At 41.4% G+C, this 27976-nt stretch overlaps 1 protein-coding gene across 1 annotated transcript in view; it reads left to right on the forward strand.

The window, feature by feature from the left end:
• Positions 1-27976, forward strand: part of Pgr (progesterone receptor) — a 59843-nt gene that overhangs the window by 19219 nt on the left and 12648 nt on the right. Inside the window, exons 3-4 of the mRNA XM_051155901.1 lie at positions 1867-1983; positions 19796-20101. Coding sequence (XP_051011858.1) covers positions 1867-1983; positions 19796-20101 — 423 coding nt within the window. The remainder of the gene's footprint in view (positions 1-1866; positions 1984-19795; positions 20102-27976) is intronic.

Consider the following 27976-nt stretch of genomic DNA (forward strand, 5'->3'; position numbering starts at 1 on the left):
ATGTGGTCCACAGGAAAGCACCTAGGGTTTTCTGACATCCGCCAGGTTAGACCAGATGGAAAAAGATAAGCAGAGCCTTGAAAGATGAGTCAGGGGAGGGGAGAGAGACACACTGGCAAGACAGGGATGCTCAGCATGTGAGACTCCGAAGAGCATAAAGAGGTATAAATAATTTAAAAGAAAAGAGGGGGCTGGGGATAGCTCAGCTGGAAAAGTACTAGCTGCATAAACATAGAAACCCAGCCATGTATGGTGGTGTGTGCTGGAGAGGCAAAGATCTGTCAATCCCAGGAGCTTACTGGCTGGCCAGCCTAGCCTAATTGTCAAGCCCCAAGTCCAAGGGAGAGATGTTTCCTCAAAAACAAGCTAGACTGCTCCTGAGGAGTGACACTAATGGTTGACTTGTGACTTCCCCATGCGTACACACACATGTGGACCTGTACATTTGCACCCCCATGTATACGCATACACACACACATACACACACACACACACACACACTGGCACACATATAAAGAAAGGCATAATATAATGTAATAAATAGTTCCTATTTCCCCAGGAGAAAGAAATATATCATCATAGTCTGTTATACAGTTCATAAAAATTTTCCACCGGTTTCAACAGAGCAGATGCTGTGATCTTTAATTGGGAGCTAGACAGCATCTCCTATTAAGTTTGTCATTATGTCATGCATGCTGTTAACTTCTGTTGGAGAATATATGGGCAGATAGCTGAGTAGTTGCATAGACTGCCTTGTTGCAGACTTGCAGAGTGACCATGGACCACTGGACCAAGGAGAATCAATTGTGTATAACCAGAGACATTAAAATAAGGAGCAAGCAAATAGGCCTGAGCATGGGACACTCTTAAAACCTGAATGGAAGCTGGGGAAGATTACTGGTAGGAAAGTGGAGGCAACCCATGGTTTACAGGATTGTCACGCCCATAATCATGCTGGGACAAAGCCAGTACATCGATTGTTGACTCTTCCATACCTAAACATGCACTCGTGTACCTAAAGGAATGACACTGTGATGAAAGCCCCCCCGTTCTTAATGGTTGGACATCCCAGGTAGGCACTGAGCCACGGAGGCAGTGTCTGGGCTCCATGCCACATTCTTAGGCAACTGCTGTGTTCCCTGAGGGAAGCCGACTCCATGGAGACTAACCTGAAACTACTAGGCTGGTGATGTGTCTGCTTAGCAATTCTCATGGCCCAGCACTGAGTCCCAAGGATGGTCATGATTTAGAAGGAACTGAGCTTCCAGATCTTATGGAGCCACTAAAACCATTTGTGCATGCATTCCAGTCTTCTATGGGTGTCCCCCGGAGGGACACATGACACGAGATGTGGGTTATGTCAACCCAGTATGGTGATTATTTCACGTGAGTGTGCTCGACTATCAGAAATGCCCCCACCTACTTAAACTTAAATGCTGGAGCTGGGCATGGTGGCACAAGGCCTTTAAACCCAGCACTCAGAGAGGCAGAGGCAGGAGGATCTCTGTAAGTTCGACGCCAGCCTGGTATACAACATGAGCTCCAGGAGTGCGTGGGTGGTTAGGAAGAGAAACCCTGTCTTGAAAACAAACACACAATAAATAAATAAAAATAAATAAAATGCTGAACTATGCAGCTCTTTGCCTGCCATGACATAAAACTTGCATTCAATTTGATGACCACAGCTCGCTTGTTTCTGTTTAAATGGTTTTTAACTGTTTTTAGCACTAACCAGCACCCCATTCCCAGGACGCAGTGGTGGGCAGCAAGAGGCCAGCTACAGCAGCCATGAGCTTGGTACCCTGTGTCTACCATTGGACCTGGAGTCTTTGGAACACATGAATAACATACTTTTTCCTTTTTTAGGGCAGCACAACTATTTATGTGCTGGAAGAAATGACTGCATTGTTGATAAAATCCGGAGAAAAAATTGCCCTGCATGTCGCCTGAGAAAGTGCTGTCAGGCGGGCATGGTTCTTGGAGGTAATGTGGATGTTTCATCAGTAGGATAGTGTCTCATACATCCAACACTGAGTAAGAACAACCTCAACTTTTTATTCCTCAGTTTTCTTTCTTTCTTTTTTTTTTCTTGGTTTGTTTTGTTTGTTCGAGGTGACATTCCATGCTCCAGTTTGAAGCACCAAGAATACAATCCTGTTAGCTCCGCATACCTTCAGCACGCTAAGTTGTGCTGGGAGGGGGAGCCGAGCCCATCTGTGTTATGTGTCAGTAGACTGTAAGGAAGTGCTCGGACCTCTTCTTAGCTAGTGTGCATTGGAAGCTAGGCTCTCCTGCTTGCTGCTTGTGTGATTTTAAATGATCCACCAGCCTTTTGGGGATATTAGGCTCCTGAACTGTATAGAATAAGAGATCAGAGGTTTCTTGGAGCTTAGAACTTGATTCTGAAGGTTTGTCAGATGCAAATTAAACAACAAACAAAATCAAGTCAGCACTATTGGACCGAGAATCCATTTGATGGGCATGTGGCAGTCACTCCCTACACTCTCTAAGACTTTTAATAATATAGCAGTAAATACATTAAAGTTGGACTGGCAGAGCCTGACAGGCAAAGGTGCTTACCACCAAACCTAATGACTGACATTTGAACTGCGAGGCTATGTGGTGGAAGGGGAAAACTAACTTTCCAAAGTTTTACTCTGTTATACATAAGTGCAGCATGCCATGTGTATGACTAATATACATATGTGCATACATGTGCACAGACATACTCAGTCAGACATACTAAAGTAATGATCCGAAGAGATAATAAAATGCTTGTCTTGCAAGCATGAGTACCTGTGTTTGATCTCCAGAATATATCCTTTTTAAAAGGCTGGGTATGGTAACACTAACTTATGACCCAAGTTCTAGGGACATAAAGAACAAAACGTCACTGAGGTTTGGTGACTAGCCAGTCTAGCCCACTTGGAAAGCTTCAAAGCTGTTAGCAGAGACTGTCTCACAAAAAAAAAAAAGCTAGAGGAACAACACCCATGGGGTTATTCTCCAACCTCCACAAGCACATGTACAAGAAAGCATGCACGCTCTTACACACATACACACACACATGCTCTCTCTCTCTCTTTCTCTCTGTCTGTCTGTCTGTCTGTGTGTGTATGTGTCTGTCTGTCTCTGTCTCTGTCTCCGTCTCTCTCTCTCTCTCTCTCTCTCTCTCACACACACACACACACACACACACACACACACACACACAAATATTAGAGTAAGACTTTAGCATAATGATTGTGTTTATTCTTTGACATTTTCATACATTTTGATGAGATTCATTGCCTGTCTAACACTTGCCAGGTTTCTCCCACTTCCCGGCCCACACAACTTCTACCTCATCCTCCCTTCCTCTTTTTCTCTCTCTTAAAAATAAAAAGCCATGGGATCCAGTCTGTGCTGGCTGACTGCTCCTGAGCTCAGGGCCTGCCCTGGAGTGCAGCAGATAGACTCACTCTCATTCCACTGGGAGGGAGATAGTCATATCCTACACAAAAATATGTAGGAATCAGTTTTGTATGTGGATAAAACCTGTCAACAGCATGAAGAAACATGCATGAGAGATTGAAACCTTTCTTCTTTCTGGTGCCGTCTAAAACAAGCTTGCTTGTGTTCCCTCAGTGTTCTCTTTCTTCCTCTGGGGAATGTTATTTTTATACCAATATTCTTCAAATTTAAAACATCGCCCAAGTGTTATTTCCTCCCTAAATTTTTCACCAATGTTCTTGGACAAAATTCACACCCCTTCAAAACGCTGGCCGCTTTGCAGTAACTCACTGAGTGGCAGCGTTCCTGGTATTTTATGGTTTCATGGTTAGTGACTATTTCCCCCAAGTCAACGCCCAGGTCTCAAATGTGCCCATACAATGCCTGGCCAGGGAGGTTCTCAGAAGGCAGTGACTACATCAGTACACCCACGGTCAGTAGTTTCCAAGTCCTGCACCTCAATTTCCTCCTCTTTCTGTTTCAACTTTAGTTCATAAGACTTTGTGACCTCCCATGTTTCAGAAAGCCAGCACTTTCTCACGAGTCACACATGTTGCTCTTGGAGCCACAAAAAGGGCTTGGAGATGTTGCGGCCCTTCCCTGGCTCCGCTGCTGTCTTCTTCTATGGCATGATTGCCTTAGAGAGCACCAGGATCTCTAATCAATGGCCTACCACCATCAGGATTATACTGGTTTATCAATTCTTTGAGAATCTCATAATGGACTTTGATCATATTTAACTCCCACTGTTCCTAGATCTACCCTAGCCAACTTTATATACCCCCTCCTTAAAATAATAATCCAGTTTGTCCTGCCCGCACCATAATGGGTATGATGTCATCCACTGAAGCTTGGTAGACCCATCTACCAGGAACTTTAATCTGGGATTCGTCCTCAAATGTCTTTAAAAGAGTCTTCCCTTTGACCACAGAGTAGAAACAGAGCTGTGGACAGAATCTTCAGAGTATGCCTGATGATGTGTTGTCTAACCTAGAGACTCTCCGGCTGTCTCCTAATGTTCTCAGGCTCCGCCTGTCATCCAAACTTGTATAATCTTTCCTTGCCTTCACTATACAAGCTTCTTGGCCATTTACCTCATTATTCAAATACTGCTCAAGCCATACCCCAACAGCTCCATACTTACCACCAGATTTTCACAGCTCTGCATCACCACTGTTCCATCTTAGATCCCTCCCCCTCCTGACTTCTTTTCTCTCCCCTCACTTCCTTTTCCATCTTCCTTATTTTCTTTCTTCCTTTCTGCCTCTTTCACTCCCCCTTTCTCCTCCCTTTTTTTGATAACAGCAGAAAATAAAATTTCTCACGGTGCACGATACTTGTCTTGCAAGCACGAGGACATTGTGCTTGATACCCAGAACTCAACTTCTTAGAACGACTAAGCGTTAAGACCAGCACATCACTGCGGATTGATGACCAAGCCAGTCTAGCCTACTTGGTAGCTCCAGGGCTGTAACAGACACTGTCCCTCACAAGACTCTAGCCCTAATAGGGCTTGTGCTCTGCAATGGGGGAGGTGACACACATGCGGAGGGATAGAGGTTCTCTGAGCAACATTAAGCAAGTGCATAGATGCGTGTGAGTGTTAGTTAGGGTGCTAGCTTGTCCCTGAACCTTATTCTGGCTCACATCTTCACTCTCTAAGCAGATCTCTTTCTGAAATAACAGGGTTGACTGCGATGACTTTCCAGAGCAGAACAAGTACATTCCTAACAGTTTAGATGTATACTTTAGTGTGTTACATACCCTACTTGGAAATGTCCTTGCTGCCCTTGCCCACAGAACAGTCTAATATAATTAAACTATGATTTTACTGCCTAAGATAGTGAAATTGTAAAACGTGTGCGGCTAAGTCTGGAGAGCAGGGGGCAGGGTTTACGAGGGGAAGATACAGAGGAGCCAGGACATATGCCATATCCTGACTGTGGCCTGGTTTCAAGAGAACTAAAAGTGGGGAGAGAAGGGAAGCAAGAGCCACTTGGACGTCGGTGAGCCACTATTACAGTGTCCACCTCATCCAAGTTCCTAGGATTCACCTTTCAGAGGCTCTCCAGGCAGTGAAGCCCAGGTAAATAAGGGCTGCCTCTGCAAGCTGGTTTCTCACAAGCTGGTCTTTATATAACTTTCTCTACTTCCAACTCTCCCACCTCTGCAAGAGGCCAGCATAGTGACCAAAGGGCCACACTGTTATGCTAAGTGGCCCCAGACCAGAGGCAATAGAAAGGCCAACTGTTTTATCTCCTGCTTACAGATGGGGCTGCTTTTGTGTTAGGATCCAACAGTTCACAGGCAGTGGATGCAGCCTCATGGATTAGAGAGACATGCAGAGCTAAGAGACTGTTGGCTAAGCTTCTTTGTCCCTGTTTTTGCTCACTGGTCACTGATCCCTGTTTCTTATTGCCATCCTGTGTCCCAGATCTCCTGAAATCCTTGAGAAGCTAATCCCTTTGCGTAGCATGTCTCCATCAGTGAACTCCTTTTATGTGAAGTGGCCTTTTGAGAATGAAGAGAAACTACCAATATTGAAAATGGGCCAAGGGATATAAATGGGAACTTTTATGGGCTAGCTGACATGAGGGCAGGTCCTCCATTTTCCCCATACAAGTAACCAAAACAAATATACAGTCTCCTGGGGACAGATGGAAAAATGTAAGTGTTTTGTTTCCTAATATCTATTGCATAAAATCAATTAAATAGGCATGTGTAGATAAAATTCAGGAATTAATCCTTTAAAGCTGCATTTAAAGTATGTTTTAGTAAGCAGTCCCCACTGCTCACACCAAGCATGAGTTCTTAGCACAGAAACAATTAACTATGTACTACTTTCCCTTTAAAACCATGTATCTCCAACGATGTCCCAGACTACCACTGAAGTTGTTTGTCTTTTTTTAGTTTGTCTTTCCAAGCAACATGCCGTCAAAACAAATGTGTTTCATGGTGTGGGTGGCTCCTGAGGACTAACCTAATACAGCACATTTTTTTTTTAGTTGGCGTGTTTCTCCCTTCTCTTTTCCCACTCAAATCCCCCTCCCTGCTTGCCTTCAAATTCATGGTCTCTTTTTCATTAATTGTTTTTGCATGCATATATGTATTTGTATAGATACATACACCTATACACATACATTCCTCAACATAGCCTCTACAGTCCAAATAGTGTGACTTCTCCACATGTTTCAGGGATGGCCATTTGACAGTGGACCAACTGGTGTGCTTTTTCTACAGAAGACCACCTCTCCCACTCCTAGCTTTCTTCTGTTGCCTATAGCTCTTTGGGAACAGTGGAGGTCTCTTGGGCTTTTCCCCACCAAGTTTGTCATGTTCGTTGGTGTCATCTCTGTTCAACTCACATTTGGGCAGTCATGTTGGTGAGACTTTAACAGGTACAGCGTTTGATGTTGCTAGAAGACATAATCTCCCTGCTCTCCCCTCTCCCGCCCCCGACTCTTACAATCTTCCTGCCCACTCTTCCACAATGCTTTCTGAGCATTCTGGGAATGTTTTGTAGGTCAGCACCGCAACCCTGAAGTTTGGTTGGTTGTAGTTTTCTGTAATGTTCTCTATCTGCTGCAAAGAGAAGCTTCCTGCATGAGAAGTAACTACACTTAACTGTGGGCTTAGAGACAAATGTTTATAGACTGCTGGGTTAGTAAACTAGTGATTGTAGATTCTTCTCCCACAACCAAAATTTTACTAGTACTGAGTCATTGGGTAGGTTTCCGGTATCAGGCATAGAACATTTTCTTGAAAGATAATTTTGGGATTTAAAAAACAGTATATTTCCTGGCTATCTATTAGAAAGATACATTGAAATCTAGTGGTGACTCAAGGAAAGTATGAGGAACAGACATACAGCAGTACCGTACCTTGTTATATCCTAAGTGGATCCACACAGAAGTTTATCAGGAAAAAGTGGGCAGGGCATGGAGGTACGCTGGGATTCAAACATAGTTGAACCTTTCTGAGAGTCATTGACAAGACTCTGCAGAATAAATAACTAACTCCTCACCCAGGAAGAAGGTCATTAGTGAAAAGGGTTAGATTCAGAGCATCAGCACGATTTCAATTGAGCTGAAGTTTCTAGAGGATAGGGGCTATAGTTGTGTGCTGTAGTAGACGTGACTCTTTGGAGTCACATTTGGGTTGTTAGGAGCTGGGTCCTCCACAGTAACTGTTTTCACCCTGCTGAAGGAGCCTGGGATCCTCCTCCTCCTCCTTCCTTCTATCTCTCTTTTCTTCTTTCCTCTCCTTCCATCTTCCCTCCCTCTTTCTTCAGTACCTTAGTTTCTTCTTCCTAAGGTTTCTCATTTAATATACAGACCTTTTGAATAAAGGTGAAATATGAGAGGATACTGGAAAATCTTGCCCAGGATTTAAAATCCTATGAGGGGAATGTCAGAAGAAATATGGTTTTGACATGTCAAGACGGAGATTCTGTTAATGGGCTGCTTGTTCCTCTCTGCCCCAGTGACTGTGTTCTCATCGTAGGAGTAATGGGGAAGCTCGTTGGTCCTCTCAGTGCATGTGATCTTGTTTTTATGAATCACTTCCCTGGCTCTTCACAGGTCACAGTGAACTTTTACATTTAGTTCATTGCTCTGCATTACTGAGTAGGAAGACAGTTCCACCCTAAGGACGGTAATATATCATCCCAGGAAGACTTCATGTGGCTAGCTTCTTGCCTTTAGAAGACATTTCTGCATGATGATGTGTGTGCGCGCGCACACACACACACACACACACACACACACACACACACACGGGGTGGGGGGGCAGGGATAAAGTTATTTCTTTTACATTTGTGGAAAGAATGCTAAAGTACTACAAAGGTAACTAGCTCTTTGAAAAATAAGGAGTTCTCTTCATAAAGGACCATTTCAATGAGTCAGATACTCATGAAACGAATGCTTTCTGGAATGTTGTTGTAGATAAAGGGTTTTGTTTCTGTTTCTGTTTTTGTTTTGTTTTGTTTTGCTTTGTAGAGAATCATACAACTAAATTTTTTGAGTTGTATGAAAAAATCGGTTTCTGCTGCTCTCTCCCCAACTTTCCTTCATCCCCACTTCTCTTCATGTACCGAATGGCATCCTGGGATAAGAGGGTGAGCTGTATAGCAGGGCTTTTGTTATTTTCTTTGACATTTCCCTACTCTTCACTGCCATCTGTGCTTTTTTGTGGACTATCCCCTAAATATGAATTCAGTTCTGAAGTCCTTTCTTCATTAACAAACAAACAAACAAACAAACAAAATAAGCAAAAAACCTAAAGCCACACACATCACCTTCCTAAGGCAAGAATGACTTTGGATGAAGTTCCCTCCTGTGTCTCTGGATTTCACCCCGTCTTCTTCCTTCTTTGCTTTTGAGCCAGCAGTTCAGAAGATCACATCCCAGATCTTGATCCCCACCCACTGTCCTGAATTCTGCAACCTCGTGCTGTCTTCTGATGACTAACTGGGTGTGCCTGCTACACACCCCCTCATACATGTTAGCAGGAGACCACCAAGCTTCCGTCTCACCTTTGTGCTGCACACCCTTGGGTTCAGGAGCTCCTGTGGCTGTGGCTGCCTCTGCCAAGAACTTTTTGTAGTATCTACTGAAACTTTCTACTCTCCAGGTCCAGATTGAGTACAGACTCAGGGATTCCAATTTCTATTTTTCAGGTGACATTGAGTAATTCAGACAACATGGATTTTTAAAGCTCAACTCTTGTATAGCTGGACAAATGGTTATGTTGACATCTATGTTTCCTTTGATGTATATATGGAGGACCAATGTTGGGACTGGAAATCATAGGTGGATTCTGACATGAAAATGGAACCCAAGAGGTACCAGGGTAGTAGTTGTTGGTAGACCTTAGTCTGGGGCAGCGGTACTGGCCTTATACAGCGGCAACTGTGTTCTGTGAATCTGAAATCACAATCTTCGCAAAAACACTCCTCTATAATTCCTTACAAGCACTGAGGAGAAGCCTAAAAAGTCTTCAAACTTGAATGATGCGCATTATGATATTCATGACATCAAAGGATTCACACCCCTCCTCAATGCCTGCTGAACCCCATCCTCTGTCCCTGTCCTGTCTGACATCATGCTGGTCCTTCCCTTCTTACAACAGCATCACGCGCTGTCACATGATTATCTCACCCCACTCTTTCAAGATCAAATGTTTCCTGCAGGGATAAGGAAAAGCAGCAGCAAGACAGAGGGCATGTAGGTACACAGGAGACAGCAGTCACTTCTGAACTGTGTTGATCATCCCTCTTGCTCAGTTCACTCACAGCCAAGCAGTGTGAGGACCACTCCGTACCAGCATGCTTCTATATCACGTCCTGATTGGTGGCCTCGTTCAGAGGATGCTTAGATACATTGTCTAACTGTCATCCTTCGTTGTTCATTTTGCTATTGCCCAAGTTGTTACTCTTTGTATACTTCAGTCAGTCCTGTATTCTGGTTCATGATTCTTCTATGAGGTGTATACTTTGTTTTTTGTTTTTGTTTGTTTCTTCTCTCTTAATGTGGACCTTAAAAATATATGAGTATGTGTATGTATGTATCATGTGTGTAAGCATATTTATATGCATGCTTTCATATGTGTCTGTGGAGGCCACAAATTGACACATGCTAGCTTTCTCAATCAGTTTCCATTTAATTTATTCAGTTGATATCTCTTATTGAACCTTGAGCTTCTTAACTGAAGGCTAGCCATCTTGCCCTAGGGATCCCAGGCTCTGCCTCCACCATGCCTGCCTGGTTTACACTTAGAGATACAGCAAGCTATCTGTCCAGACACTGTGCTTCTTTTATATGAGATGCTATACTTGTTTACTTCAGAAATTCTTCTTTTTTCTTTGGGAGTAGCTTTTGCATTCTTGTGTTTCTAATTCTTGATTAATTATATTACAAACAATAATTCTAAGATCCAAAAACCAGTTATATATTTAGCACCACACTAGCATGCTGGTTAACCCAATTTATTTCTTACTTTAAAAACTAAATACATCATAGTTTCTTATATTTTTTCACTGACAGTGGTGTCAGTATTCTATCTGGTGTCCATTGGAGACTTCGGATATTAAACAATAAGTCCATTAAGGTTCTTGAAAAGCTAGCAATCAAGTATTTAAGTCAGTGAAAGACAATTTAAAAAAGAATTTATCCAGATTCCATCCCAATTGTTATCCCCTCACTTGTACCTTCCAGTTTCCCCTCCCTCCCTCTTTCAGCCTATTCCCCTCCCCTAGACCTGTGACAGAAGGGGGCCTCCTCCCCTCCCCCACCATATGACCACAGCCTATCAGGTCTCATGCATATAGCCTGCTTCTTCTTCCTCTGAGTGCCACCAGGCCTTCCCACCAAAAGGAAGTGGTCAAATAGGGGATACCAGAGTTCATGTCGTAGGCAGTCCTCACACTCCCCACAACCATGGAGAATGAGCTGTCCATTGGCAAGATGTGAACAGAGGTTCTGGGTTTACTGCAGGTATTGTCCTTTGTGGGTACAGCAGCTTGTACAGGCCGCCCTGCGTCCAGATCAGCCAGCCATGATGGTATTCTTGTGGACCTCTGGGACCCTCTGGGTCCTTCTTTCTCCCCATTCTTACATACCCCTCTCACCTGAAGTCCAATAGCTGTCCTGATCCCCTACTGAGTGAAGACTCTCAGAGGACATCCATGTTGGGCTAATATCCATTTATGAGTATATGCCTTGTGTGTCTTTCTGGGTCTGAGTTATCTCACTCAGAACGATCATTTCTAGTTCCATTTGCCTGAAAATTTCAAAGTTTCCTTGTTTTTAATAGTTGAATGGTATTCCATAGTGTAAATGTACCACAGTTTCTTTATCCATTCTTTGACTGAGGGACATCTAGGTTGTTTCCAGATTCTGGCTATTACAAATAAGGCTACTATAACATAGTTGACCAAATGTCCTTGTTGTGTGGTGGAGCATCTTTTGGGTATATGTCAAGGAGTGGAATAGCTGGATCTTGAGGTATCCTTATTCCCAGTTTTCTGAGAAAGAACCAGATTGATTTCCAACGTGGTTGTACAAGTTTACACTCCCGCCAGCAATGAAGGAGTGTTCTTCTTTCTCCACATCCTTGCCAACATGTGCTGTCATTTGAGTTTTTTATCTTAGCCACTCTGATAGGTGTAAGATGGAATGTCAGAGTCATTTTGATTTGCATTTCTCTGATGACTAAGGACACTGAGCATTTCTTTAAGTGTTTCTCAGCCATTCGATATCCCTCTGTTGAGAATTCTCTGTTTATCTCTGAACCTCACTTCTTAATTGGGTTTGGTGGTGTTTAATTTGTTGAGTTCTTTATATAGTTTGGGCATTAGTCCTTTGTCAGATGTAGAGTTGGTGAAGATCTTTTACCAGTCTATAGACTGTCTCTTTGATAGCGTCCTTTGCCTTACAGAAGTTTTTCAGTTTCATGAGGTCCAATTTATAAATTGTTGACCTTAGAGCCTGGGTTGTTGGTGTTCTATTCAGGAAGTTGTTTCCGATGCCAATGAATCTAAGGCTTTTCCTCACTTTTTCTTCTAACAGATTTAGTGTATCTGTTTTTATGTTAGGACCTTTAATCCACTTGGACTTGAGTTTTGTGCATGGTGATAAATATGGATCTACTTGCATTTTTTTTACATGTAGACATCTAGTTAGACCAGTACCACTTGTTGAAGATGCTGTCCTTTTTCCATTGGATGGATTTGGCTTCTTTGTGAAAAATAAAGTGTCCATATGTGTGTGGATTTATTTCTGGGTCTTCGATTTGATTCCATTGATCAACCAGCCTATTTCTATACCAGTACCTTACTGTTGCTCTATAGTACAGCTTGAGATCAGGTATGGAGATTCCTCTGGAGGCTCTTTTATTGTACAGGATTATTTTAGGTACTCTGGGTTTTTGTTTTTCCATCAAAGTTGAGAATTGATCTATCAAGGTTTTTTAAAAATTGTGTAGGCGTTTTGATAGTGATTGCAATGAATCTGTAAATTGCCTTTTGGTAAGATGGCCATTTTTGTTATGTTGATTCTCCTGATCCTTAAACAAGGGATATCTTTCCATCTTCTGATATCATCTTCAATTTCCTGCTTCAGAGACTTGTAGTTTTTTTCATGCAAGCCTTTCACTTATTTGGTTAGAGTTACCTAGATACTTTATACTGTTTATGGCTATTGTGAAGGGTGTAGTTTCCCTAATTTCTTTCTTAGCATCATTTTTATTTGTATACATAAGGGCTACTGACATTTTTTAGTTCGTTTTGTATCCATCCACTTTACTGAAGGTGTTTATCAGCTGTAGGAGTTCTCTGGTGGAATTTTGAGAGTCACTTATATACACTATCGAATCATCTGCAAATAGGGATAATTTGACTTCCTCCTTTCCGATGTGGATCACCTTGATCTTTTGTTGTCCTATTGCTCTAGCTAGAGCTGCAAGTATTATATTGAAGAGATAGGAGAGAGTGGGCAGCCTTGTCTAATCCCTGATTTTACTGAAATTTCCTTGAATTTCTCTCCATTTAATTTGATGTTGGATATTGGCTTGCTGTATATAGCCTTTAGTGTGTTTAGGTTTGTGCCTTGTATCCCTGATCTCTCCAAAACTTTTAACATGAATGGGTGTTGGATTTTGTCAAAAGCCTTTTTGGCATCTAAGGAGATGATCAGGTGATTTTTCTTCTTTCAGTTTGTTTATATGGTGGATTGCATTGATGGATTTCTGTATATTGAACCATCCCTACATGCCTGGGATGAAGCCTACTTGGTCATGGTGAATGATATCTTTCATGTGTTCTTAGATTCGGTTTGCAAGTATTTTACTGAGTATTTTTGCATCATTGTTCATAAGAGAAATTGGTCTGAAATTCTCTTTGTTTATTGGGGCTTTTTGAGGTTTAGGTATCAAGATGACTGTGGCCTCATAGAATGAGTTTTCTAATGTCCCATACATTCATTTTTATTTTGTGGAGTAGTTTGAAGAGTATCAATATAAGCTGTTCTAGGTCTGGTAGAATTCTGTGCTGAAACCACCTAGCCCTGGGCTTTGCTTTTTTTTTTTTTTTTTTTTTTTTTTTTTTTTGAGAATTTTGATGACTGTTTCTATTTCTGTAGTACAAATAGGACTATTGTTTATCCGATCTTGATTCGAGTTTGGCAAGTGGAGTCCATCAAGAAAATTGACATTTTCTTTAGATTTTCAAATTTTGTGGTGCATAGGCTTTTGAAGTAAGACCTAATAATTATTTGTATTTCTTCAGTGTCAGTTGTTATGTCTCCCTTTTCATTTCTGATTTTGTTTATTTTGATAGTTTCTTTCTGCCTTTAGGATAGTTTGGCTAAAGGTTTGTCTAACTTGTTGATTTTCTCAAAGGACCATATCTTGGTTTTGTTGATTCTTTGAATTGTTCTCTTTGTTTCTAATTTCTTGATTTCAGCCCTGAGTTTAATTATTTCCAGCCATTTACTCCTCTTGGGTGTTTTTGCTTCTTTTTTTCCTAGGGCTTCCAGATGTGTCATTAAGTTGCCTATATGAGATGTTTTCAATCTGTTTATGAAGGCACTGAGTGTTGTGAACTTTGCTGTTAGCATTGCTTTCAATCTGATAAGTTTGGGTATGTTGTACCTTCATTTTCATTAAATTTAGGAAGTCCCTAATTTCTTTCTTTATTTCTTCCCTGGCCCAGTTGTCAATGAGTAGAGAGTCAATGAGTTTCCATGTGTATGTAGGCTTTTTGTTATTTCAATTGTTGTTGAAGTCCACCTTTAGTTCATGGTGATCTGATAGGAAACAAGGTATGATTTCTACCATCTTGTATGTGTTGAGGCTTGCTTTGTGACCTACTATATGGTCAGTTTGGAGAAGGTTCCATGAGGTGCTGAGAAGAAGGTATAATCTTTTGTGTTTGTGTGAAATTTCTATAGGTATCTGTTATATCCATTTGATTCATGACTTTAGTTAGTGTCATTATTTCTCTGTTTAGCTTCTGTTTCATTGTCCTATTCTTTAATGAAAGTGGGGTTCTGAAGTTTCCACTATTAATGTATGGGGACCGATGTGTGGTTGAAGCTTTATTAATGTTTCTTTTACAAATGTGGATTCCCCTGTATTTGGGGCATAGGTGTTCAGAATTGTGTTGTCATCTTCGTTGAATTTTTCCTTTGATGGGTATGAAGTGTCCCTCTTCATCACTGTTGATTAATTTTGGTTGAAAGTCTATTTTATTAGATATTAGAATGGCTATGCCAGCTTGCTTCTTATGTCTGTTTGCTTGGAATACCTTTTTTCAGCCTTTTACCCTGAAGTAAGGTTTATCATTGTGGCTGAGATGTATTTCTGGAATGCAGCAATATCTTGGGTCTTGTTTATGCATCCATTCAGTTAGTCTGTGTCTTTTTATTGTAGAGTTGAGACCATTGATGTTGAGAGAGATTAATGACCAGTGACTGTTGTGTCCTTTGATTTTTATCTTGGTTGTGGTAGTGTGTTTGTTTGTTTGTATCATTTTTGTTATGCTAAAGTGAAGTTATCTATTTCCTGTGTTATCCTGGTTGTAGCTAGACACTTTGGGTTGGAGTTTTCCTTCTAGTAACTTCTGTAGGGTTGGATTTGTGGATAGGTACTGTTTGAATTTGTTTTTGTTATGGAACATCTTGTTTTCTCCATCTATAGCTATTGAAATCTTTGTTGGGTATAATAGTCTGGTCTTTTATCTGTGATCTCTTAGGGTTTGAAAGACCACTGCCCAGGCCCTTCTGGCTTTTATGTTCTCTGCTGAGAAGTTGGGTGTAATTCTGGTAGGTTTGCCATTATATGTTACTTGGCTTTTTTCCCTTGCCACTTTTAATATTTTTTCTTTGTTCTGTACATATTGTGTTTTGATTAGTATGTGGTGGGAAGATTTTCTTTTCTGATTACTCTATTTGGTGTTTTGTCTTAGAGGACAGTGTCATACATTTTGACTTTAGAAGTGCTTCGATGAGCTGCTCAGAATAAAGTCCACAACTCCAGGAGCATGCTGAAGTTTAAAAAAAGTATTTGCCAATTTCATCTGCGCTGGGGCGGGGCTCGGGGAGGGGGGTGGGGAGCGAAGACTGGAATCTATGTTGCTGGGGGAGGAGCAAAAAAGCAGGTAAGGGTGAAATGTTTGTGTGGCTCCTTCTACCACTTCCCACATCTCCACTAATGTTACTGGAAAGAAGTGCACGGTGTTGCCTTTCCTCTATCTCCTACATCTACACATTGCCTTTCAGGTGTTTAATACTACTGAGCAAATGTCCAGGAATATATATTATTGTCTTTTGTTGGTGAGCTGCTGTATCTTGTCAAATATATATATATTTTAATCCTTGAAGTTCAGGAGATGACTTTGTCAAGATTCAGCTCTGCCTTGGCCTATTATTTTTCCTGAGCAAGGATAAGCACTTTCAATCCGAAAACTCAAGTCTTTGTAGATGCTGTAAGTGCTTGCCTTAAGGACAGCCCCCCCCCCCCCGCCCCGCTCTCTCTGGCTCAGTATCAGCATCCTTTGGTTCTGTACCCATCGTCATCCTTGTGTTCACACTAGTCTTGGTCCCTCCACAGAGGCCTCTGGCAAGTCTTCTCATCTAAATTTCACATCACTGACATCATTTCTAACACTGAATACTTCTCATTTAGTTTTTATACTGTGTTCTTAGGTCCATGGTGGTCCCTTCGTTAGCTCTGCCACCTCATTTTTGCCTTATTCTCATTTGTAGTTGTTTTTATTTGTTTCCCTTCAGTTTCTTAAAACGTAGGTGCCACTGTATATTTGCCATGCATTGAATGATCAAGGTAAGGTAAAGATGCCTCCTTTAATCAGACATTGCTCACCTATGACAATAAATGCCACAGCGTGTGTGAGTGGTGGAGAACACATGTGAATAGGAAAATGAAAAAGCAACATAAGCGATTTTCCTTCATCTCTCATTTCTTTCCCATCAAGCATCAAATGTAGTTAAGGGGGCTGGGGAGATGGCCCAGAAACTAAAGAGCTTGCTGCATAGCACACAGGCTGGAGTTCAGATGCCTTGCACTAGTGAACATTCCGGGAAGTGTAGTCGATCCTGCTGTGCTTGCAGCCTCAGGCTGGCTGATGAGACTTGCCACATCAGCAAGCTCTGGGTTCAACTGAGAGACTCTGCTTTGGTGAACTAGGTGGAAGAGCACCTGTGGATGATTCCAACATTGTCAAACTTGGGCCTCTATATGCTTGTACTTGGACCTGCACGCACACAGACCTGCGCTCACATAGACCTGCACACACACGGACCTGCACGCATATGGACATGCATACACACATACCTGAATGCACATGGACCTGCATGCACACAGACCTGAATGCACACAGACCAGCATGCACACAGATATGCATGCATACAGACCTGCATGCACACAGACCTGCATGCACACAGACCTGCACACACACACAGTAGAAAAAGGGAAAAGTAACATGCAGGCTGTGTTAACTAATGTTGCCATATTCTCTCACTTCACTGTGCATTGTGCCATTTTTGTTTATTTGTAGTGTGTCCACTGACTAGCATGCATTTCCTCCTTGTTTAAGGACCCACTCTCTCTTTTACCTTCAAAATAAGAGATCCATAAAGACGGTTCTTTGTTACTCGAAACTGTGAACTCAGTCTTAATCAGGACCTAGCACATGGTACCCTAAGAATTTCACTAGAAAGTAAAAGACTAAGTGAAAATAGCCTATGTTTGACACATGCGCTCTGCTGTATATTAGCCTCATGAAGCTGGCAGATCACTAGACTTCCATAAACCCCGTTTCTAAAATGTAAACGTTAATGTTTATTCAAAGCTTTGATGTATTAATCAGGACACCTGAGTGGCCCAGTTTAACACTGGATCCCTCTTTGACTCATGAAGAGATTGAGCCACAAACATAACTATTAGTATTTTATATATTGATTCAAGTTCTATTTTGTGTAACCATCATGTCAAGAAGTCAGTGTTCTTATTTGTGGAAGATATTTAAGAAGCAATCTGCCTAGTGTGCAAAATGTTTGCTATGGTTTTCACAGTTTAATCAAATACTGATGAAACCAGAAAAGGGGGTTCATGAAAAAGATAAAGAGGGTAGAATGAATTGTAGTAGAAAGTTAAGGGTAGAGGGCTACCATGGAAAACAGGGTGGTGGCCACACCACCTCCAGCAGTAGCTTCCACTCAGGTCTCCCAGTCTAAAGCCTAAGCCTAATTCAGGGGTGCTCTCTTACCTCAGCTCAGTGCTGTAGGAGCAAACACATACCACATCAAGTACAAAAGCCAGGATCTTGCCTCCTCTGCTCCAGGAACATTCAACCTTTGGGCATTACACCATGCCTTGTGGATGTGTGTTGTGTGGAACCTTCCCAGGGAGACATGAACAAATGCCTGCTTACCCCAGGAAGAAACTGACAGCAGACAAGAGGAATGATACCTCCAAAGCGCACTTTGGTGAACCACTGGGTTTTTAGAAGCGTTGACAACCCAGAGGCAGCGGCATCACCAAAGGCCACCACCCTAGCATGACAACTCAGGAAACATGGAACCATAAAGTTCTCTGCACGGCTTCAGGCAGCTCAACAGGTTGGAAAGTTCCTCTTCTAGGCACCTAGGAAGAGCCACCTGTGGTGGCTGCTCACTGCATCTGTATCATAGAGAATGTCCTCCATCTTTCCCTTTCAGTTCTCCTGGACTTAATACAGTTTTTACCTCCTCAGTGTCATTCATGAGCCTTCTCCAGGGTGGAATGTGTCCACTTAGAAGGATTGGAGCACAATAGCCTGCCATGTATAGATGTGTCAGGATGCAGTGGCCACTATTTAGAACACTCATAACCTATTGGCCACAGGTGGTCATGCTTGGACCATTACAGCCACCAGGCCTCTCTGAGACCCTTCACACTGAAAAGCTATGCCTGACCGAACATGGCTCAGGCTGAAATCCAACCTGTCCTCAGTCACAGATGCCTTCTCTGATTCACTCTCAACATGTCTGCAAAGTAGCAGCCTTCACAAACATCCAGGTGTCCATAAATCTGCTTGCTTTTGCATCCAACCGTTAGCCAGGGCCGACTCTGCTTATTTCTGAAAGCAGATGAAGATGAATGCGATCAGGGTGGTATGGCTGGCAACACATCTATCTCCCCTCAAATGCAAATTCCTTGAGAGCTTTTCTATCGGCTTTTCCTTCTGAATAAACAAGCATTCATCCAAATAGGAATTCTACAAGGTGACTAGAAACATGTACATTCTGCAAGGACAGATCACACGGTAAAAAGTATATCTTCCCCTAATTTAAGAAATACAGTCTTAATTTTGGTTACTTAGATCTTGCAGCAGCATGAAGATTGACTTCAAGAAACATATAAATCTGCTACACGTATATGGAAGGTGTTGTGGGGTTTGTATAAAGCGCATGAATTATAATGATTCTTAAGAGAATAAAATCCAAAAGAAGATTCACAGTTGTGATAAAACTCAGTTTGCACGAATGTAGCCTTGATCACCAGCTTTGGAAGGCAATCCTGTTCCACAGTTGACCAATCCTGATTTTTTTTGTCTTCTAAACTCTACTTGCCTTCACATGCATCTTCTCACTCAGAGCTTCATATGCTTGGTCCTTATATGACTACACACATACTCTAACCCAGAGAATACTATTATTCTTTAATCAAAGTCTGATGCCTAACATGTAGACTCTCTCTGTCTCTCTGTTTCTTTTTCTTCTCTGTCTCTCTGTTTCTCTGTCTCTCTCTCTGTCTCTCTCTGTCTCTCTCTCTCTCTGTGTGTGTGTGTGTGTGTGTGTGTCTGTGTCTCTCTGTCTGTCTGTCTGTCTATTTGTCTCTCTCTCTCTGTGTCTCTCTCTCTCTCTGTCTGTCTGTCTCTCTCTCTGTGTCTCTCTCTCTCTCTGTCTGTCTGTCTGTCTGTCTATCTGTCTCTCTCTCTCTGTCTCTCTCTGTGTGTCTCTCTCTCTCTGTCTGTCTGTCTGTCTGTCTCTGCCCCCCCTCTCCTTGTTCTCTGAGGTCTTATGTAATCCATGTAGTTCAGGAAGGATGCCTGAAGTCCTCTTGATCCACCTCCTTCCACCTCTCAAGTGCTGAGACTACAGGTCTGCGTCACCAGGCCACCACTTCTAGAGTGATGATAAAGTCTACAGCACAGTGATTATAAGGCTTAAGAAAAAAAATGCATTGCTAGGATAATAAGTTCCTATTTGATTATACAAAGTTCTTTCCTTTTTTTTTTTCTCTGTAGGTCGGAAGTTTAAGAAGTTCAATAAAGTCCGAGTGATGAGAGCCCTCGATGGTGTTGCTCTCCCTCAGTCGGTGGGCCTCCCTAACGAGAGCCAGACCCTGGGCCAGAGAATCACATTTTCACCAAACCAAGAAATACAGCTGGTTCCCCCACTCATCAACCTGCTCATGAGCATCGAGCCTGATGTGATTTATGCAGGGCATGACAACACAAAGCCGGACACTTCTAGCTCCTTGCTGACCAGTCTCAATCAACTAGGCGAGAGGCAACTGCTTTCGGTGGTCAAGTGGTCTAAGTCACTGCCAGGTAATTTGTATGTGGTAACATGCATTAAAGGGCATTGTGCTTGTGGCACCAACATAGTCTGCACAGAAAGTCCACCACTGTGTAAACGGCACCTACGTTTTAGCAGTTCAAAATGTGCTCTAAGTCTCACATGTGTGCTTGGTTTAGTGGGTAGAGCACTAGGTTAGCACACATAAGCTCCTGGGATCGATTTCCAACAGCACCGGCATATGCCCAAGATTCCTGAAGACTATGGAATACAGAAGTAGAGAGCACATTGAGGATGGCTGATAGCTAACCACATGACACAGGTAAAGAACAGTGTCAGTGTATGTGTTAGAACACAAATGTGCCAGACGTTCACCATCTCCTTACAGTGTGTAGTTCATTCTAAAACCTAACTGAAGCTTTGAGTTAAAGATATAATTGGCTGTTCCTACTCGAGTGCTGAGAGAATCTATAATTTCTAAAGTCAGCGGCGAACACAAAATTCCTGAAGTTAGCATGGGCTTCAATCACTGCTTTGTCTCATCACACCGAGGGAAGGGTGCATGGCCCAGCTATAGCGAGAGCCTGTGGGTGGTTTGTGGAAGTGTTTTACTTCCCTTACCAGCAAGATTTGTCCCTCAGTACAGCTCCTTAGCAGCCGAGTGCTGGGCAGAGTTATAAGCATGAACTTCTCACTTGGTTGAGTATCATATGGCAGAGACAGGCGATGACTAGCAATTGTTTCTGTGGCCTTAACATCATGGTTAGACACAAAATAATTATTTCAAATATCACGTGCTTCTCACATCAATGACATCCTCATACTGTTCTTCTTTTTGCACATGGTCAAGAATTAACCACATTATGTCCTTTTTGTCCTAGGAGAATTTAATAAGTTTTTAAAAAAGAATTTCTTCCCAATTTTCCCGAATACATCTCTTGGCTATTATTCTACCTGAAAGGTTTGAAATATAATAGATGATATGTTATTAAGCATCCAAGGTTATATGAAACAGAAAACAGATTCTTGCTGGTTAGACCTTCAAAAGGATATGTATTGAGAAAGGTTAATAAAACTTGCTATTCTAATGGAGATGAAGTAATTCTATGGATGAGTCAGAGTGCCCAGGTTTTCATTCGTTGACATTTCATTGTAGCTGACAGGCCTTGGACAGGTAACTTTTTCCATTAAAAAAAAAAAAAAAGCATTGAATATTTAAAACCTACTGAGTGGGTATCAAATTTGATAGATCTTTACTAAGCCTATCATAACTCTAATAGAATAATTCTGTTTTTAAAATAGGTGTTTAGCTTTGGTTTTAATTTTCTGTTTTTATTATGGAAATAGTGATTTCTGTGGCTGTCATGACTGTGGGCCATTATTACTTTTGCTTGCATTTCTGAGGTCTCTTTATTGTTTAAGAAGATTTAACCAATTTAAAAATATTTTTAAAGAAAGCAATTAAAAAGAACATTTATTCATTATAGATAAAAGCTGTTTTTAAGTTAAAATGGTTATATATAAAAAGTCAAGATATTTTGACCTTTGCACAGCTTTAAAAAACAATGAGAAGAAATATGTAGACTGAGTTTGGTGGCAGCTTTTTATGTGCTGCATAATATGATACATATGTGGAAAAATCAAAGCACTGCCACACCTTTCTGAGGCCCTCTGTTTCTATTAATGAAGCATAAGGCACCAGTGAGATGGTTAAGAGTTTGTGTGGCCTGTGCTCTCTTTAAACCATATTTTCAAACAGCAAATTTAAAAGGAACACTACAAAATGGGTGCAGAGAGGGTCAAGGAACCCGAAACTAGTTCTTCTCTGAGGAGAGCTGAAAGGGACATGAATTTAATACTGTTCTGGTTGCCTTTCTCATTGCATTGGCTCAGAAGGTGGTCCAGCCCATCACAGAGGGGAAACATGGGGGAAGGAACATAAGGCGATGGTCACATTGAGCCCACAGTCTTGAAAGAGAAAGAGATGGATGCTAGGGTGTAGTTTGCTTTCTCCTCTGTGTCCAGTTGGGACTCTTGGGCGTGAATGATGACACTGGTGTGGAGTGGATCTCCTATCTCTAGTTAAAACTGCAGAAATGTCCTCAACGACAGGTAGGGGATTTGGCCTCCTACCTGGTTCTAAGTGCAGGGGTTAGTAAATCACGAGTACCCATCACCACGATCCAGTGTTATCAGATACTGCTGCCTTTACCTAGGGTACCGTTCTCCAGTGACTCAGTGAATGCCGACTACATATCTGCTGAGGGCAGACCCCAGCAATTAAGTAATGCTGCTGGGATGGGAGGCAGGCTCTCAGCACGAAGGCACTAGAGGGAGCTCACAATCATATCTGGGCACTGATTTTGTACAGAACAAAAGCATTTTATTTAGTTACTCATTTGCAATGATATCATTAATCGGGTAAAAAGGACTTTTGTTAAAGGAGCCTTAACAATAAGCCAGACTGTGAAATTACATAGTAACAGTGAAAATGTAGCTGCTGTTAGCCATGCACATATGCTGTTGGGAAACCTGTTGCCAGATCGGCTCATTATATTGAGACAGCAAAGTGCACATCAGAGTCAGATTGAAAGCTCACGTTCAAAGGCAAGCGCAAGGGCTCATCGACAAGGGCTCAGGGCATGACTCTGAGGGTGCCTTGGGGCTCTTCTCTTTTTTTCTTTGTCTTCACTTTCATTGTTATTGACCTGGTACCATAATTACAGACGATTATACTTTTCTCCAGTAACATTTCAGAGAATATTTTTTCAAATTTAATGGGAACATGTAAGATGTTGCAGCCTCAAGATGTCATATTTATAAACTGTCTCATAGAGACACTCCACTCAACATTTAGCATCTGGTTATGAATGGTTTCCTGTGTGATTTTATCTGTTCTTCACTGAGCGCTGTATTCCTGGCCAAAGCCTGAAGCAATGCATTATGTACAACATTTCAAAACTTAGTAGTTCACATTTCCTCTATCCAATAACCTTCAACCCAGAGAGAGATCTAAGGCTCCTGACAATAGCATAAGACACAGAAGTAAAGGAAAGAAGGAAGGTGAATGCTTTCAGCACTGGTTTCTAAAGGAATGAGAAGGGAGACTTTAATTAATTGTATAAAAGAGAAAGCACTTTGGTTAGAAGAACTAGTGTGCCTGCAGATATCGGAAAGGAAAATGATGAGTGACATTTGGTTAGTAATGAACTGGAAAACAAACAAACAAACAAACAAACAAACCAGGAAGCAGTGATGCTCCATCTTTCCGATGTGGGGATGCTTAAATAACATCAAAAGTTAAGCTACTCAGCAATGGAAAGTTCAGTAGTTACTGAGAAGATACATCAGTGTAGATGAACTCTTGGATACTGCTGTAGTGAGTACTGGCCTTCTGAGGATTGGGGCTGAGAACGAGCTGCCCAGTCATCCAGAAACAAAGATCATACACTTATTTGGGGATCAGCAGTGGAAGGTAATGGCACAGAGGAAAATCGTAGGCAGCTCAAGTCCTGCGGCTTGAAGTCACAGTGAGACAAAAGTTAAGTAAGCACTCACTCAAACCTCAAGCTCACCTTCTCTATCAGCAAACCGTAGAAGCATTAAAACAGCAGAGTGCAAGGGAAACATTTCTTTGTCATGAGTTTGTCTTGCCTTTTTCCCTTACTTGATGAAGTATCTATCCAAGGCCATGCTGTGAAGTTCTAGCTATTGCCCATTTGAGTGCATCCTTTGTGGTTTCAATTAACCAGACTGCTTGAAATAATAAGAACCTGAAAACAAGGACGATATCTCCTTCATTTTCTAGCTCTGAAGCATGAGTCAGTGGCTGTAGGACAAAGGACTTTTTTCTTTTTCTTTTTCCCAAATGAAATGAATAATTAAAATTATTGCCTTCAAAAATGTGATGAGAGAGGAAGGAAAGTGGCTTGCTGGGAGTAAAGTTGGGCCTGACCAAAGATTCTATGAAGACTTTTAAAACCCATCTCCCACCTTTATTTCACTGAAATCCCCATCCCTAGTGTTGAATTTTTAAAACTGCCAAGCTGCATGTCTGTTCTCAGCCCATGGCACACTCTGGCGGTGCCTGTGGGGCTATGGGAAGAGTAAGCACTTCCTGCTGAAATTCATCTTTTGACATCACCATTTTCCTCCAGGTACATGGATTCTCCCACAAATCTTCAGCTATTATATGTCTGTTCTTCTATCCACACTGTCCATTTTCCTGTCCCGAGTTCTGTCCTCTATTCCACTGGCTTGTTGTGCTGTGTATTTTGATGAGCATGTTTGTAGCCCGGATGTTCTCACTCCACTCCCGTGACACTTGAATGATAGCGTCAGTCCAGCCCCTTCAATCATTTATTTCAAATGCTCATAGCACATCTCCACTCAGGCGACCTCCCAAGTCAATGTGACCTTTCTTTTCATATGCCAAAAGCAATTTTCTGTATCCTGAACAACACGTCAGGCAGCCCCTTCTGGGCCATCTTTGGCTCTCTCCTCCCTCATTCTCTGTGTGAGTGGCTGTTGCTTGTATTAATAGCTCTTATCAATACATGGCTCCCTCGCTAGGACACGACTTCCGTGACTACTGATCCAGCTTAGTTTTGTCATCAGCCTTTCTTTGTTTACTTAGGTCGCAGCGCTCAAACAGTCCTCCGTTCTAATCCCATCATCTTTCGAAAACAATTACACCCAATCATGTTTTCCCTTTTCCGTTTCAGAATAAAGTCTAAGTTCTGTGGCCTTAAAGCCCTTATGTCACCCAGCTCCTGACCTGGCAGCACTCCCTTTCCTGTCCCATCATCCCACAGAATCTAAGGTACATTTGCTGAAAGACTCTTTGCTCCATTTCCCACCTATATCCCTTCCGCTGTTGCCTTCTGTCCCTGGAGGCTCTCTCGTTCACCCCCGTCTTCTCCTGCCTGGCTCCTGACAACCCTCCAGCATCCACACCCTAATCTATTTTGTCCTGCATCTTCCCAGATGGAATCCCAACACTTTAGAAGAGATGGAGGCAGAGGAGGGTGTTAGGTTCAAGAACAGCCTCTGCTACAAATAAGAGCCTGAAAAAAGGCAAATAAAAGGATGTAGAAATCTAATGTGTGTAATTAATAATAAAGAGCTAAGTTATAGTAGACAAACTCTAACGTTCTTGATCACGGTAAGCTATTAAATGTGTTGGTGATGCATCGCCCGTGCCTCTCTGTGATCTGAAAATGCACACACGTATAGACATTTATAGCTTGCTGTTCAAGGCCCTGAGATGTTAATGCTCCACCTTGGTTGAGGTTCACTATTTCAACTATGTGACACTTTTTTTTTTTAAAACAGAGATACAACTTGTAAATTTTTATCAGAACCTTGGAAGTCAGAGAAAGTCTCACAAGCCTTTGCTTATTCTCTATTTTTTTTTTTTTTTAAGAATTGAGAATTGGACATTCCACAGCTTTTTAGGTCAAGACACTTAAAGAAAAATACATTTTTAGCACTACTTGTTAAGCACAATTAGCGGCCATCCATCACTTCCCAATGACAAGGTTTTCCAGTTGATTATCATCTGAAGTGCACTAAATCTCTGTGATCATTGTCACCACAGGAATCTGATCTCCATGTTGTGTTCCTGGCTTTGTATAAAGCAATGGAATGCTATCACAGTTAATGGGAGAAACTTTGGACTTCTGAACCAGCATGTTCAAGTCTATTTAACATTGGACTGTTTCCACAGATACACCGCTGTGTCTGTGCTTGTTTTCTGAATTGTATTCTGTTAGATGGAAATATGGCTCTGCTATGAGTGTTAGTAACCGAATAAGTTTTGAAATATTTCAGTAAAAGTTGCCTGTTATACTACGGGAAAGCAAAAGTGCTTCTTTATTTCAAGATGTTACTAAGCCTAGAATGCAAGAGTGAGACAAAAAAAGAGGTTAAAAATAAGGATAAAGTAAAGATAAACAAACAGAATCTGATTATCAGAAAAGAAAAAAAGAATCATATGTACAGCTGTAAAATTTTAAAACTAATGAGAGATTAATATAAAACAACTTAAAACAAAAAATCTTGTAGTTATGTCAAATATTTAGATATTTTAAAATATATTAGAAAGGTTAGAAGTGAACAGAAGTATTCCAGAGTGAACCAATGAGTAAATTATCAGATAATTATCAGATATCATAATGAGCATTCTGTTAATACATAATGTGTAATTAATTGAATTTCACTTTCTACAAGTCTGTCATTTATATATGATAAAATTCATATGCTTATATGATACAGAATAATATCACACATGAAATATTCTAAAAATATTCCAAATGTACATTTCATTAAGAATGTTTACTTTTATGCATATATGTAATTCGTATGAATCTATTCATACATTTATGCATGTGGACATGTGGAAGTCTATGTGTGCATGTGTGGCAGTCAGACGTTGACACTGTCTTCCCAGCTGTTCTCTACCTTATTTGAAGATGGCATTTCTAGACTGGTGCACACTGGTCTATCTAGCTGGCAGCAAGCTCGAAGCATTCGTTTGTCTGGGCTTCCCCTTAGCTTTGGGAATGTGCAACACAGAGCGTGCCCGGCTTTTTATGTGAGTGTTCGGAATAAACACCTAGTTCTTCATGCTTGTGTGAAAAGCATTTTGCTGCCAGTGACGCCTGATTTGTCTTCTGATTTTATTGCCGTTCACAGTATTCATCATTTTAATATGTTTATGTTTTCTGTAACTTAAAGGAAATGCTTTCTAGCTTATAATGTTGATCTCATTTTGTTTGGGGGCACATTTTTTTCTTTCTCCATTTCTCTCTCTTTTAATATTGTTATTTTGGCATAGGTTCTTGCATAGCCAGAGCTGGCCTAGAACCTACTGTGTAGCCAAGGGACAAACTTGAACACTTGCTCCTCCTGCCTCCAGCTGCTCAAGGCTATGATTGCCAGAGCACACTACCACAAGTGGCTCATTTGTTGTAAATTTAAGATTTCTTCCCAAATTGGTTAGTGGTTTTTCTACAGCCATTAATCCAGTGAGTAGTCTGTCACAGGATCTGTTGTTGGGATAATAAATATTTGTATATTCCTCAAACAATGAACAGTTATTCTGAATATTTGGCAACTGGTTGAGTTAGCGACCTTTATCCTTTCCTTATGGCCTTACTTGTTCAAGGTAGCATTTAGTTGCCAGAGTCACAAGGGGAACTTAGGCCTTTCTGCAGAGCCCTTGAAGCCAAACCAACACAGAACTCTCTGCACCCTTTGGGGAGTCTTCATATTTAAAAAAGGAGAAAATTTCATTTGTCCCTCAACAATTGTTTCTGAGTTAAGTCAAAGAATTATCCATTTAGCTGAATACTCAGTGACAAGTAATACTTATGTTCGAGATATGTCCTGCTAAGAGTCACATTGTTTTCTAAAATGACATACCACATAGAAATGCATTTGACAGAGTAATTAAATCATGTGGAAAACAGAAAGTGTAAATTCTGCATGCCACACTGTTTCTTGCCAGAGTGGAGTCTTTCTGCCACAGAATAAATTAGATTGTGGGTGTCAACAGCGTCAAAATGAAGGAAAACAAACTATTCTAATGATTAAAAAAAAGAAAGAAAGAAAGAAAGAAAGAAAAAGAAAGAAAAAAGAAAACCCTGGGCTCTCCAGCAGAAAAGAAAGAAAACCACCTCAGGAGGGCACCAGGAACTCACTCACAGGCTTGATCTTGTGCAGGTCTAGTTCAAGCTCCACAGAAGCCTGAGTTCATGAGGGCAGAATATCATGTCGAGAAGACACTGACAGACTAATGTCACATGTTCTCACCCATGTGTGACCCTTGCATTGATTCCCATCGTTTTAACATTGTGCCTAGCACAGAAAAGGGACCCAGTACATCGGTGCTACTGCATCCAGAG

Source organism: Acomys russatus, chromosome 14, assembly GCF_903995435.1.
Source record: "Acomys russatus chromosome 14, mAcoRus1.1, whole genome shotgun sequence".
Lineage (NCBI taxonomy): Eukaryota > Metazoa > Chordata > Mammalia > Rodentia > Muridae > Acomys > Acomys russatus.